The 15881-nt window shown below is 42.7% G+C and overlaps 1 protein-coding gene across 5 annotated transcripts in view; it reads left to right on the top strand.

Moving 5' to 3' along the window:
* Positions 1 to 6: 6 nt before the first annotated feature.
* Positions 7 to 15881, top strand: part of SRGAP2 (SLIT-ROBO Rho GTPase activating protein 2) — a 288633-nt gene continuing 272758 nt past the window's right edge. For all 5 annotated transcript variants that reach the window (XM_014591898.2, XM_006159270.3, XM_006159271.3 and 2 more), the window contains exon 1: positions 7 to 220. In XM_014591898.2, the coding sequence (XP_014447384.1) occupies positions 154 to 220 (67 nt within the window). In that variant the 5' untranslated portion in view covers positions 7 to 153. The remainder of the gene's footprint in view (positions 221 to 15881) is intronic.

The following is a 15881-nucleotide window of genomic DNA, read 5'->3' on the forward strand; positions in this document are numbered from 1 at the left end:
GCAGCCCGCGCTCCCCGGAGCGCTGGAGACCACCGCGGGGGGCCCCTTCAGCCCTCAGGAGAAACGATCTTGGAGGTATTGATTTCGGTGGTTGGATTTTTTCCCGTGGATCTATCAAATTCTCATTTCGATTTTGGAAGAAAGAAGGAAAACATGACGTCTCCAGCCAAATTCAAAAAGGATAAGGAGATCATAGCAGAGTACGACACTCAGGTCAAAGGTAAGGGCTCTGAAAAATAGGGTAGTGCATATGCTCTGTGGACTGTTGAGGCATGTATTTCCACCCGCTTTGCAGACTGTACGTTTCTTTGGGTGGAGCAGGTGGGGGCATGCTGTGCCCGGAGGTGGTTTCATAGGTGGGTCTGAGCTTCCGACGGATGGGCAGTGCCAGGGGCCACAGGCGCTGGAAAAGATTTCTTGGAGTAGGCTTTAGGAGGGTCTTATGAGGCTGGCCTTTATTTTAGAAGCCCTTTCCTCCTAGGCTTGACAGCGTGGGGGGAGGGGCAGGAGGTTCTTGGAGAGAGAAAGGCAGCAATTTGCCTCCCGGTGTTTGGGTCAGGTTTCCTTGAAGGACATCTGAAATCTGACAGGTGTTAGGACATTTATTTCAGAGGCTGAAGAAGAGTCCTGGCAGGGAAAGGCAACCTTGAGAAGGTGTACCCTTTGGCCAGCCCTGGGAGAGGCGGGGTATTTTCTGATGCGCTGTGTTAAAACATGAGGTTTGCCATGGCAATAGACACAGAAAGTCCAAAGCCACCTTGGGTATACCTTGTACTGGTCTGGTCCCTGGTCACCCTGCATACAGAGAGCTGAAAGACTAAGGCTGTCCACACTTGGTCTCCGCCCTCACTCAAATCTGAATAGAGTTGGGTTATTAGGGTTGATGGGCGTTGATGATTCTGAAAAATGGGAAGACATAATTGTTTAACCCTTCTGTGTGGTTGCCCTCTGCTCCAGCATGCATGCATTTAAAGCCCCATTTCATCTCTCAGCAAAAATGCGAAGGGTAAAGCAAAATGTGGACCTGGAGAAACCAAGTGGCCTGTCTCCTCACCTAGTTGACTGCCTGACTTGCTCCAGAATCAGAGCCCTTGCCCAGGTAGCCTTTTCTTAATCAATAATTCCCTGAGGAGGAGTTCCTGCCTGTTAAAGAGCCCAAGCATATGTTTGTGAAAGCCACTGCCCTTTCTGGCCAGTCACTGGGAAGAGCCATGTGGCTTCAGCCCATTGAGACTTTAGCTGGGGAGTGGGAGAGGTGGGTGGCCTTGAATGTTACACCACATGGTTGGAGCTCTGGGTTTTCCTTTGTTTCAGAGTATAGAGAGAGGGGCCCCTCCTTCTTTCCCTGCACCAATGCATGGAGACCTTTTCCTATCATAGAGGACTTGGGAAGGGCCATGTCTCCCCTTTAATGATTGCCTCTGGTGGGGTAGGGACAGAGTGTGAAATGGGCAACTCCCTTATCCCTTCTTGGAAGGCTGGAAGGTAGTTGGAAGTCCCCATTGTGCCTGCAGAATCTTTTTATGTCACCAGTTTGGTCAATGCTGGAGGTGCCCTAAGGAACCTTCTATCCACTTGACTGCTCATATTGGTAGGTTTATTATGGAGATGGGGGAGTTGACTGATTGATAGCCCCAGTTGAACAGGGATTGAGAGAGGTGTGGTTTGAGTTGTAATTGAGGTCTTGGCCTCTTGTCACTGTTCATAATCCAGGCTTGTTTTGGTAAACAATAGGCCACTGGCCTCCATGTCCTGTCCAGATGCACTGCATTCTGCTCCTGGAATCCCCCCTGCAGTTTTAACCTGATAGGTCATTTAAAAAAACACACAATAAAACAAAAAAACACATTGTGTTCTTAACTGCAGCCATAGACAGTGTTAATAACTTTGACTTTCCCACATTTCTCTCTAGAAGCATGCCATTGAGTAAGGTGCAAAGTGATTTTACATGTTTAATTTTTTGGAACGTTTAGAAATGATAGACGTTAATAGAACTGTGTCTGTCAATTTCTTATTGGTAAAAGATTTCTCATGAGTGTCCTGAAATTAAGCACATTGTATATTTACAAATAGTGCTCACTGAGATGATGTAATGCAGTGGGCTCTTTGGGGTGTCTCTTCAACCTTGTCACAAGCAGGATTTTTGCTTTGCTCTGATATTCTTACATTGACATGGGATCATAGAATGGTATAGGTAGTCAAATATGCTGTCTTCCTTAGAGAAGAATGGTGAATGCTCGTAGAACTGAGCTGAATAGTGTAGTCCTCATTTTCTAGCGGAGGACAGTACAGAGAACTGAAGGTCACACAGCTAGGTAGTGGCAGATCAGAACTTATAACAGAACCAGATTTACTGATTCCCAATTCCCTACTGTATCTTTACTATGATACATCATCTGATCAGGATGAGAAAAAATTAAACATTCATAAGGAGTCAGAAATCTGTCAATGAATAACATTAATAGTTTACATTTTGGTGGCTTGTTATGTTCCAGCCTGCCCCGAGTGCTTTATGTGAATGGCCTCGCTTAATCCTAACCTCAACCCAGAAAATAGGTTGTATTGTCACCTTCTGTTCACTGAACAAACTGAGGCTTAGAAGCCCGTCCAAGGTCATGCCACTAACCTATAGCAGCTCGATTTCATTCCTTTATTCACCAATTATTAGGTGCCTACTGTATGTTTTGGGGCCTGGTGATAACAGCAGTGAAGACAAAATCCCCACCCACATGGAGTTTATATTTTAGCACAGAACTTGAAGACGAAGGGCTTGTGTTCTGATTTGGTTCTGCGACCCCGCCTCCCTACTAGCTGGAAGACCTTGGTCAGAATTATTATAGGTTTCAGCTTTTTATGTGTTATATGGGACTCATGGTGCTACCAGCCTTACTTCTATTGTAGATGTCAAGATCAAAAAGAAGATGGCTATAGCAGCAAAGCAGTTTGGCTTGGTGGTTGAGTGCAGGTTTTAGAGTCAAAGGGATACCGGACTACATATTGGTTATGCCACTCGCTGGCTTTGCACCTCAGGCAAGTTAGCATGACTCGTCTGAGCTTCAGTTTCCTAATTTGGAAAACAGGCAAAATAATATGCATTTCTTAAGGTAGTTGTGGGGAGTCGATGAGATGATATATACTGATCAGGCGGCACATGTGTGGCACTTAGGAGGGCTCAATATTGGTATGTGACCCCTCTGTCAATGAGCCTTGCACCTTGTTGAACTGGTCTGACTATTGAGGCTGCATTGCACATTCATTTCCCAAACCAGCTATAAAATGATAGCAAACACAAGAATGAAGCTTGAGTTCTAGGCTAAATCCATCCAGTAGTAACAAAAGGTATGTTGGAGCAGTTATTTAAACCTCTGAACATCAGTTCCCCTTTCTGTAAAATGAACAGGTCAACGGTCTAATTGTTGGCCACTGCTGTGTGTGTCTCTGACCAGAGTCCTGGGTCCTGCTTTTCAGTCAGAATAGCCTGAATCAAGTCATCCTTTATGGAACCCTCTCTATCCCTGGGTTTTGCCTCCTGTTAAACCACCTGCTGACATGTGCCCTAAAGGACTTCTGAGGCTGCAGTCCTAACCCTACCCCAGTGTGGTTTTATGAGGGGCGTGCCTCCTTAGTCAGCCTGCCTTGTATCGCCTTCTTAAAAACCATCATTGTTTCTGGTTTGTGGGTGTTCAGATTCCTTTGAAAGTTCATGCCTCTCAGTGTCTGACTCGAAAGCAATAATATTCTTACTTAGTCTTTTTACATCGTTTGTTATTTATCAAGCACTTTTATCTACAGTAATGGAAATTCTTGACAACCCTGGATAGATTCATGGTTATAACCTGGAGTTTTTGCCTATAATTGGCCTTTGCTGATATCATAACAGCCAAAGGTTAGGTGAGGTGCAGGGCTGGTTACCAGAGATGACCGTCTAGGTGACATTTGGAAAAATTCAGATGACTGCATACGCTCCATCTATTATTGTCTTTTCCTTATGCAAGACCCTCTTTCTTTTGCTCTCTCTATACCTTGAGTTTCTCCCAGAAAGCTTGAGATTGACAGTTAATGCAAATATTCCAGGAGGAGTCACTTCAAACAGAGTGGCACTGTACTGAGCGGTCAAATTCGCTTTCTTGGGAACATTTAGGGGTCTTGTCTTTTTTTTTTTTTTTTTAAATGTCTTAGGAGAATAGTGTGTTTGCATGACAGAACTGAGAAGTGAAATTTTGTAATTTCCATCTGGAGCATTTTGATAGAAAAAGCGCAGGCCCTTGCCTGGAACAGTTTAACCCTTTCCAGACCTGTTGAAGGCAGGAGATGAAATTTAAAACTAGTCATATGATGTGTGCCCTGGCACTTGGGAATGCTGATTGCTGATATTTAAACACGTTCCTTCCCCAGGGAGGTCTGAGCAGTTCTCCACTCATGCCAACAAAGGTCTTTTATGAAGCGTCTTTAGTCCCAGCCCCTACTCCCCAAGGGAGCTTTAAATATAATCAGTTTGTGAAAAGCTGCAGTAAAACATCTCCTTGGAATCCCCAAGCAGTTGCTATCATCTTCCTGCAAGATGATTGAGGGCTTTTCTTCCCTTGCTCAGGGAAAACAGTGACTCTGCAGTAAGGTGAACTCCTGGAAAAAAAAATGAAGCTCTTAGAAAAATTTCAAGTGCTCTGTTTCTCCAAGTTGAAGGACTCTGGGGGAAGGTGGTGGCCTGGGAGCCAGGGAATGCTGTGTGCTATTGCAAAGTCTTAATTGTTAGAAACAGTGTTCTTGAGGAATCCTTAGCTTTTCCAGTGTCAGGCATTCGTTTGGAGAATGGAAACAAATTTCCTTTGGAGAGGCTCATATGGTTGGCAGTGAGAGCTACATCCATCTTGCAGCGCACAGGTTGAGAGCTTAGACAAGCCCCGATCGTTTCTCCACTATGAATTTACAGAGTCGGGGCTAGCCCTGATATGCAGAGTCCACCCCTCTTAAAATCAGCAGGTGCTAGACCCTGGCTCATAAACTCCCATGTTCAGGGCTTTCCATGGCCGCTGTGGAATTCTCCGTCCAGAAAAGAGATTTTCTTCAGGGGAAGAAGAAAGGTTTACCTTACACTGTAGACCTCTGACAGCCACATTAGGAAAATATTATGTCATGTTGCAGGGGAAAAAGCAGTTGATAATGTAGCTTTCCATGGTTAATAAAATTCAAGGGAACAGTTTAACTTGTTATGGTGGCAGCTCCAGAAATGACCTTTTGGGGAATATGGCAGTTACCTTGAAAATTGTTTAATTTAAAATAAATAATGGGAGCACTTCAAAACATTAAAACAATTTTCAAAATAATACCCTTTACAATAATGAGTAGGAACGCTCAGATTTCTCTTTCTTTCTTTAATTGTAGTAAAGCATACATAAGATTTACCATCTTGACCTTTCTTACCTATATAGTTCAATAGTCCTAAGTATATTCACATTGTTGTATAACTGTCACCATCATCCATCCACAGAATTCTTCATCTTATAATGAAATTCTTGGCGGGGGGGCTTTGGCTTAGTGGTTAAGGAAGCAAGATCCCAAATGGCCAACCGCAGTTTGAATCCCAGGCTCAGCAGCTTGAAAAACATACCTGGTGAGTGTGCTTTTGAGCTCCAAGTCCTGACAGGATAGAGAAATGGCGAAGGGATTGTAGCATGACCATGCCTCATTGAGGGGTGCTTTCTCTCTCTCTCTCTCTCTCTCTCTCTCTATGTTGTTCTGTCTCTTCTGTGGTGAGTGTGTGCACCCTCTGACAAATGAAAACAACAGCAACAACAAAACAATAAAAAATGAAAGCGCTATAACATTAAACAATAACTCCCCATTCCTTGTCTCCAGCCCCTGGCAACCACCATTCATTCTACTTTCTATTTGGCAACTCTAGGTACGTCATACATCATACAAGTGGATTCACATGAGAATAGTTCTTTTGTGACTTTTTTTTTTTGCTTGGCGTTACCATCTTCAAGGTTCATCCATGTTGTAGCAAGTGTCAGAATTTTCTTCCTTTTTAAGGCTGAATAATATTCCATTATATGTATATACAACGTTTTGTTTATCCATTCAAATACTCGTCAACATTTAGGTTGCTTCCATGTTTTGTCTATTGGAATAAAGCTGCTATGAATATAGGTTTATTTCTGTTTTTTCAAAAATGTCCTCCATGGAACCAGCAGATGGTGTAATGGTTACATTGCTGGACTCCCACATAGTTGACCCTACATCTTAAAATTCATGCTGGGCATGTGTGTGTGCGTGCACAAAATCCCAAAAGGAGAATGGAGGAAAAGGGATTGCAGCATGGCCATCTCCCTTGAGGGGGGGGGGGTTTGATTTCTCATTTTCTGTCTCTCTTTGTCTCCCTGATGAGCACGTGCGCCGTATAGCAAAAATATCTCAAAAAAAAAAAAAATCCTCCATACCAAAGTTTCACAAACCTGGGTATACATTTCTATGTAATCACTTGAGTTGATACAATTATTTAGAATTATGGGTTTGATATCTCCAATTACATTTTTGTTATGACTATCATCTAGGTTCGTAATATAAGCATAGTATATTATTAATAATAAAATGTTATACTTTTGATAATTGTATGAATTACGAAATTTTTATAGTCTGCCCTCGATAATCTGATAATCTGTGGGTTCCGCATCTTCTGAATCAGCCAACCACAGGTGGAAAACATTTTTTTTATTTAAAAAAATTTTTTTAAAGAATTATTTAACTTTATTTATTTATTTTTAATTAGACCATAGAGGGAAAGCGAGAAGTAAGCCACCAGGTCTGGGATTTAACTTCAGTAGGCTATGTGGGAGTCCAGTGCCCTTAACCACCATACCACCTGTTGGCCCCCACAGGTGGGAAATATTAACTTTGTTTCTGATGTGTCCTATATAGATAGACCTGTGATAATTGTGTCTGTACTGAACACATACAGACGTCTTTCCTTGTCATTATCCCCTAAACAATACAGTATATCAACTATTTACAGAGCATTTACATTGTAGTAGGTATCATAAGTAATCTAGAGATGATTTAAAGTCTGTAGGAGGGAGAACAGCAGATGGCATAATGGTTACATTGCTGGACTTCCACATAGTTGACTGTGGTTCAAGTCCCAGACCCATTGACTTAAAACTCATGCCGGGTGCGTGAGTGCATGCCCAAAATCCCAAGAGGAGAATGGAGGAGGATTGTGGTGTGGCCATCCCCCTGGGGGATGATTTCTCTCTTTCTGTCTCCCTCTGCCTCTCTGGTGAGTGCACGTGGCCTATAGCAAAAAATCTCTCTCTCAATAAAAAGGTCTTTGGGAGGATGTGCAAAGGTTATATGCAAATGCTACATCATTTTTAAATTTAATTTAATTTTTTAAGGTTTTTGCCATAGGGCATGTGTGCTTCTGAGAGAGTGAGAGAGAGAGACGGGGAAAGTGAGAGATCACCCCCTCAGGGGAATGGCCATGCCACAGTCTGTTCTTCATTCTCCTCTTGGGATTTTTGGGCACCCAAACACACACACACCCGGGTGAGTTTCAAGCTGCCTGGCCCAGAGCTCAAGCTATGGTCATGGGGTGTCCAGCCCCTTAATCACTATGCTGCCTGCTGGCCCACTACACTGTTTTATATAAAGACCTTGAGCATCTCCAAATTTTGGCATCCTGAAAAATTTCTCCTGGATATCGAGGTACAACTATACTGTATTTTAAACAGCCTTTTTGAGGTTTAATTGACATTTAATAAATTGCACATGTTTTAGGTATACAATTTGATAATCTCTTATGCATGTTATATACCCATGAAATCATCACAGTTAAGTTATTGAACATACCCTAAATGTCTTTTCACTAAAATGTATTAAAGAGCACTATAATAATCATGTTGTAGAAAAGAAATTGCTGAGGGACCACTTATTCTGCTTCATGGAATGAAGTGTTGCCTGATTCTAGAATCAAATGCAGCCAATTAATATCTTAAAAAAAGGAGCCAGCAGGTGGTATGGTGGTTAAGGCACTGGATTCCCACATGACTGACTGCAGTTTGAGTCCCAGACCTGGAAGCTTACTTTCTCACTTTCTCTCTGTCTCTCTCTGGTGAGCACGCATGACCTATAGCAAATTAAAATAAATAAGTAAATAAAATAATTGTTAAAAATATTAAAAAACAAAGACAAGAAAAGTAAAGAGATTAGCTTGATGATAAATAACTGAAAGCTGGAGTTGGCAGGTGGTGTGGTGGTTAAAGGCACTGGACTCCCACATAGCAGACCACAGTTCAAGTCCCAGACCTGGTGGCTTGCTTTCTCACTTTCCTTCTCTTTCTCTCTGATCAAATTGGAAAATAATAATAATAATAATAAATAAAGTTAAATAAAATAATTCTTAAAAAATAAGTAAGAGCCAGGTATTACAAAGTTTAAAAGGTAATACATAATGATCCAAGCTGCCCAGAATGGGTCCTGGAAAATTTAACTCTAATGAAAAAAGGCAATAGCCTCCCAAGAAGTTGGGTTAATAATTATTTCTAGACTATTACTGTGTTTTTAAGAGGGCAGATACAGGATGGAGGGAGAAAGAAAAGAAAAAAAGTCTTGGGCATGTTAGGAGTTGACAAGTGACTGTGCTTGTTTTCCTCTTGGCCTTACTTAAACCACTCCTCAGGGCCTCGTGTCTCTTTGGAAGGGTACACAGTGAGCTCGATGCCAAGGGGAGGAGCTGGGGCTTCCATGAGAGAGCTGTCAGAGTATTATGAATATGGCTTCTTTCCTCTAATGATTGACTCCCTATTGCCCGCTGAATAGAGATCTCAGCTTTTTCAGGTAAATATGGCCTTGGTTCTTAGACTGACTGTCCCTGTCATTTAAAAAAATATATATATTTTTCAAATCATGATTTTAAAAATTTCAATAAATAATTATTTTTTTAATTCACCAGAGAGAAAGAGAAAAAGCAAGTTGCCAGGTCTGGGAGTTGAACCATGTGGGAGTTCAGCACCATAACCACCATGCCACCTGCTGGCCCCACCCCTAACATTTCAACCATGTCTCTCATTCTACTTTTTTTTTTTATTTTTAAGAGAATTATTTTATTTATTTATTTAACTTGAGTTTCACCAGAGAAAGACTGAGAGAAAGAGGGAGAATAAAAAACCAAGTCACCAGGTCCAAGTCTTGAACCATGGTCAGCCAATGTGGAAATTCCAGCGCCTTAACCACCATGCCACCTGCTAGCCCTCTCATTCTACCTTAAGAGGACTGGAGGCTTGGGAACAGTAAATGGTGTAATGGTTATGTTACTGGACTCCCACCTGGTCAACTGCTGTTTGAGTCCTGGACCTGGTTACTTAAAACTCATACTGGGTGCTTGTGCACGGGTGCCCAGGATTCTGAGAGAAGAATGGAAAGAGGAGGGATTGCGGCGTGGCCACCCCCCTGGGGTGTGATGTCTCGCTTTCTGCCTCTTTGTCCCTCTGGTGAGCACACATGCCCTATAGCAAAAATGTCTAATTAAAAAAAAAGAAAAAGAGGACTGGAAGCCTATCTTGACTCTCTCTCTCTTTCTTTTTTTTCTTTTTTTTTTTTAAACCAGAGGGTGCGTGCACTTGCTGGGAAAACTTATTCTGCAATACTGAGGTTATAGCACCTTGCCACCTGCTGGGCTCCCATGCAGTTTTCTATAATACATATTTTCTATGAACTTTTGAAGATCCCTAATATTGCTGTTATCCCACTTTGCTGATGAAGAAAGTGAGGTGAAGGGGCCAGCTGGTGTTGTGGTGGTGAAGGCAGCTAAATTCCGCATGGCCAGCTGTGCTGTTTGTGTCTCAGATGCGGCAGACTGAAAAAACACATGCCCAAAATCCTAGAAGGAGAATGGAGGACAAGGGATGGAGGGGTGCCCTCCCCTTAGGGGTTTCTTTCTCATTTCCTCTGTCTCTCTCTGGTAAGCACATGCTCCCCATAGCACAATTTTAGGAAAAGGAAAGGGACATGAAGGGCATTCCATAGTTTACCTTACCCAGAGTATGTAGCTGGTGAGTGATGGAATAGATATTAGAGCTTTGCCTGTCACTAGGGTCTGAGTTCTGAGTGCTATTCATGGAATCCCCATGCAGCCCCACGTCTTTATTGACCGAAATCTCACCGGTGTGGTAAAGCCCGACTTCTGAGATTGGTGTAGGATGGGCTTCTGCGATGCTCTCCAGGTTCTCACTGTTTCAGACAAAGAACTGAATGAAACACGCCAATAGGGAAAGGAAAAGGTAGTTTATTAAGTAAAAGTGAAAGTGTACTTCTGAGAGGTAGGAGCCTGCATAAGTGGTCAGAGAAAGTGACTCAAAGGCCCCAGCAGCTACTTTCTGCCAGGTTTGTAAACTTTTCACCTATAGTTAATGTCAGTTGATCATTGGCTGGGCCCACTGATGGTTCTTATCTCATTGGCTCTATCAAATGTGGGTGGGCCCACTGATTTACCTCCCTGACTGTATCAGCTATGGCTTCATCAGCTAGACAGCCCACCTGGAAATCTCCTGCCTGCATTACTTTGAGCAGGGAATTTTCTGCCCTGATCAGTTTTTCAATCTAGCCATAGGGCGGATGCTCCAGTGCCCTTTGCTTCCCTTTGCCGGCTTTCTTCCGCCTCAGGATGTCTCCCTCGAGCAGCCTGACCAGAAACGTCTCTTTCCTCTTTCCATCCACACTGCTCTTAAGAGATCTCACATGGCATTGCTCTTGCACTGCCTTTTGTTGGGAATATTTGTACTTCAGTCTTTTATATTAGACTTCTTTTTTTCAATAATTATTTATTATTTAATTTTATTCATTTATTCATTTATTTTTATTTGACCAGAGAGTGACGCAGAGAGAGAGAGAGAGAGAGAGAGAGAAAGTGAGAAAGCAAGCCACCAGGGTGGCCATGTGGGAGTGTTCAGCACCTTAACCACCATGCTACCTGCTGGCCCTCTTTTCTATTAGACTTCTAGTAGGACAGTTTTGAGCTTGTGTCATGCAATGCGAAGAATATAGGCTTTGGAATGAGCCCTCATTTGGAGTCTTGTCAGCCTCACCTTGCTGTATGACTTTGCTCAAGTCACTCAGCTTCTCTTCCAAGCTTCTTCTGTGACAGAGATAACAAAATCTATCTTGCTGTGTATTGTGAATGTGTGTGATGTGGTCGATCAGTGTACGGCAAATATTAAATGCTAAATAAATAGCTCTTGTTTTAAGAGCTTCATAATAGGTCTAGAATGCTAAGAGAGCTCAAATGGTGGCTCTCAGGAAATATCTGTTGACCCTTCTCTTACACATATCACCACTGATCCCACAACAACTTATTATTCCACTGAGGTTATAGCACAAAAATTGTATATCCATTACTTGCCACTTATCTTGCTCACATTTCATACCACCACAGGGCTGAACTACTTTGTGCTTTATCTGCGCTGCATCCCCTCTTTGAAATGAATCTTCTTCCTGAAACTTAGCAAAGTTACTTGTCCTTTAAAGCCCCAGTCAGATGCCGCCACCTCCAGGGAGCCTTCCCTGCTTCCCTTCGTATCCTTGCCGTCTGCCCAGAGATCCTGTGCAGGATCCCTCAGCATTTCCCCTTGCTTTCGGCATAAGGTTAATCAGTGCACCCTCAGCATCACTGTCCTTGTGCATACTTGTATAAGTGCACTAGTTATATTACGTTGTCATCTATTCGTTTACGTCTTTGTTTACAATTCACTGAGCGCCTCAGGGAGAACTGTCTTTTATTAATTTCTGCCTGTCCAATTTCTGGCACATAGTCAGCACAAAATGTTTGTCAATTGGATTGAACTGTTTTCTGAGTTGGGGCTGATGTGGGAATTTAGTGATACCACGCTTTCGTGGTTGTCTCCCTTGTCCACTGAAAAGCCCTCTTTCTCTTTCATAGTATTTGAAAGTCAAAATAGATTAAGCATTGTGAGTATTAGCGTCGTGCAAATACAAGTACAAACTGTAGACCTCCATTGAGTCTCCCATCCTCCAAATGGAGTTTCTCTGTCATCCTTTGTGCTACAGCCTGTCCTTGGAATCCCTGCCCTAGAGCTATGCTTGAGATGCTCAGCTTTCTTCAGTCACTTCTCTTACCTTGGAAACCCAGACAACTATTAATTCTCAGATTCCCAAGATTTTGGGAACCAGCAGTTAGCATAATGGCTATGTCGTTGGACTCCCACGTAGTTGACCTCGGTTCGCGTCCCAGACCTGGTGGCTTAAAACTCACGCTGGGCGCATGTGTATGTGTGCCCAAGATCCCGAGAGGAGAATGGAGGAGAACGGATTTGCGGCGTGACCATCCCCTCTGGGGGGTGATTTCTCACTTTCTGTCTCTATGTCTCTCTCTGTCTGTCTGGTGAGTGCACGCCCTATAGCGAAAACCTCTCCAAAAAAAAAAAGATTCCCAAGATTTTAACAAAACTCAGACTTTCTGTAATTGAAGCAAAACCCATTTACATTTTCACCAATAGGGCACTGCGTAGCCATTGCACTAGAGGATTATAGCACAATTGTACTGCCTGGCACTTGAACTATAGGTTTCTACACAGGCAGCATCAGGTTAAGGAAAAGGGAAACGAGTATTAGGTTGGGAGGCAGAAAGCTTGGGTTCTCATTTACCTGTAACTGATTTTGGGGTTTACCCACCTAAGGTCTCGAATCCCTGGTTTTCTCATCCATAAAACTGAAATGATCTTGACCCTTGGTAATAATGATGATGATATTTAGGAGTGTTTCTTTTGTCTAGGCTTTGTTTAGGTGCTTTGCATACATTAACTCATCAATATTTCAACAGCCCGGAGAGGTAGCTACTGTTCTCCCAGTTTTACAGATGAAGCACAGAGAACTTAAATAACTTGCTACCAAACCCACAGCTCATAAGTGTTGAAGACAGTATGAACCCAGGCCGACCTAACACTGTCATGAGGCCCAGTTGGAGAATGGGTTTGAAAGATCTTTGAAGCTATGAAGTGCAGTATACATGTGGTTGTGCTTTTTTCTTAGTTTCTTGGGACCAAGAAGAGTCAGTGCAAGTGCAGTGTTGTCTTCCTGTTCCACACCTACTGGATGTACCTATATCTTAGATTTCCCAAGTAGGAAATTTGGGGTTAAATGAGAAAGTTTCTAAGATACCTCTAGTCTTCATATTTCATGATTCTTGATTTTTTAAGATATTGAAGATGATGTTGTTGTCCCCTTTAAATGGACACACCTATAATTACAAAACCGTTATAGTCTCTGACAACACCCTGCCCAGCCCCAGAGCTTGCCAGGGCTGCTGCTCACAGAGGGTGGACCCCAGTTGTGGTGGCAGCTGGAGTGGCAGGCAGTGGAAGTGATGGACATTTTGTTCTTAGAGGATGTGTCTCACAGTTGGAGAAATGGAAGGAAGAATGGTTACTTGATGGGCCTGGGGGTGGACTTGGCTGAATCACTAGGGGCAATGAATACTTTAAATTGAGATATGCATACTTTAATTGAGATAAGTATGTTAAACTTTGGACTTCCAGAAAGCTTAGAGACTCTCCTGTGTCTGGTTTTCCTCAGCCATGTTGGTGAGCCAGCGGAATTTGTGTAACTCTTGGTTTTACAGACATCTATGTTATTGAGTGCAGTACTTGAATTTAAAATAAAAAGAATAAAAGATGCTGAGTGATCATCTTTAGTGAAAATGAAAGAAATGAGGAAGTGGGGGACTTTTAATCCCTAATATCTGGGCAGGGGCAAACTGGGACCAGGTATTGTGGCTGTAGGCTTAATTGACAGCTGAGCTGTGGGTGAGATGACTTCAGACCCTCCAAGGATGTAGGATGTCTTCTTGCTTCATATATCCTTCTTCCTATGTCAGGCCGTTTGTGGGCTGAGGGATGTCTTCAAGGATGTGATGAAGTGTGCTATAATACTGAGTTGATATGTTTTCACATTTATGTTTGTTTTCTTTTCACCTAATGAATAGGCTAAGTAACAGTCTGTTGTTTTAAAATGAGTACTATTAATAATCATGACAGCTCATATTTTTATCATTACAGAACTTAAAAAATACCATTCATAGGGAGGGAGGGTTGTAGGGCATTGGAGGACTAACAACGAAATAGTGGCGAAGGCATTCCACCTTTGGGATTCTCAACTTCTTAGCTGGAAAGTGGAAAGAAGGATAAGGAGTTCAGATCCCTGCTTCCCCACTTTTAGGACATATGACTCCCCCAATGGTTCTCCTAAAGTGAGTTGGCGAATCAAGTCTCCATTTTCCTTAGTGTCCTAGGAAAAGGCTAGAAACCAGAGGATGGAGTCCACAGGTTCTTCCTACTTTTCTCTTCTACTCCTGGCTTAAGGTTTCATCTTTAAATTACATTAATTGGCTTTGTGTTTTAGACCTTGTGTTGGAGTCAATTGTGCTGTTATCTCTTGATCTCTTATTTATTTGGTGATTTGTGATGATGTCAGTAATCTTAGCGCTTTGCCCTCAGCACTTTTAAACCAAACATCGAAGCATTTTGGGTAGATGACATCTGTTACTTTGATTAAAGCGATTCTTGATCTGTGAAGGCCAGCAACCACACAATTTTGAAACACCTAGTTCTCCTTACAACTACAGCACTGCATCCCATGCCAGAGCCTGAAACCAATTTGTGCCAATTCATTTGTCCTTTTTTTGTTAGAGATTTTTTGCTATAGGACACATGTGCTTATTGGAGAGATAGAGAGATAGAAAGTGAGAAATCACCTCCCAGAGGGATGGCCATGCTGCAATCCCTTTCCCTCCATTCTCCGCTTGGGATTTTGGACATGCTTGCACACGCATCTGGCTTGAGTTCCAAGTCACCAGGTCCGGGACTCAAACTGTGGTCTGTCATGTGGGAGTCCAGCAATGCAATTGTTACGCCATCTGCTAGTCCCTCCCGTTCTTAGAGTAAATGTGTGCATGAGCTGTCTTTTGCTGTTTTGGCCAGGGAACGGGACTGCCAGTCCCAAAATGCCAGCTTTACTGGATTCATCACCAAAAGAGTTAATCATTATCTAGGCAGAAAGAGAAATCTCCCAAGTTTTTAACCTTCTCTGGCCTCAGATCTCCTCCTTAAGTCTTCCTAAAAGAAAGGGCACACATCGACCTGTGCACACACAAACATACACACGCACCACACACATACACACTCTTACAGAACTTAATGTAAAATGATCTCATGTTTATGAGAGCTGGAATTACTTGGGAGGGATATTTTTGTTCTGCAGGCTTAGTGGGCACGATGTGAAAGCAGGGCTATTTGGCCTGTGGAGATTCCAGATAGGAACACGATATGTAATTGAGTAAGAATTTGAAAAATTATCCGATAACATTAGGAGCAGCAAAGCAACCACTTGTGCTTTTTTTATGCTTGAAAACTATTTGGAGTAGGAGTGAGGAGCTAGCATTGTTTTCAGGGCGTGGGAACCCCCTCCCCATCCCACTAGCCAAATATGTTTGCCCAGGCAGAGAGTGTGAGATCTCTGAGACATTTTGACAAATCATTCAGTACATTCTTCTGCCCCCAGGCCATTCTTTGGTCTAATTATTTCAGAAAAGGTGGTCAGCTACCCTCAACAATCCTTTCCAAAAGAGTACACCAGAGTTCACCTTCCCACCCTGTTCCGGTGACCCAAACTCTAAGTGGTCTGTCCTTTCATCTGTAGGCATGGAAATAGGAAAAGAAAAGGACATGATGAATTGAACTCATGTTTTTGCTGCTGCCACCACACCATCTGTCTTCATTTGGGTTTTCAGCAACTCAGGAAGGAGGAGGCTATTGATGAAACCTCTAAGATGTTGGCTCATGGTTGCTAGGCTGGGGTGTTCTTCCGGTCTCTTT

The sequence above is a fragment of the Tupaia chinensis genome, unplaced genomic scaffold, assembly GCF_000334495.1.
Source record: "Tupaia chinensis unplaced genomic scaffold, TupChi_1.0 Scaffold000627_1, whole genome shotgun sequence".
Taxonomy (NCBI): Eukaryota; Metazoa; Chordata; class Mammalia; order Scandentia; family Tupaiidae; genus Tupaia; species Tupaia belangeri.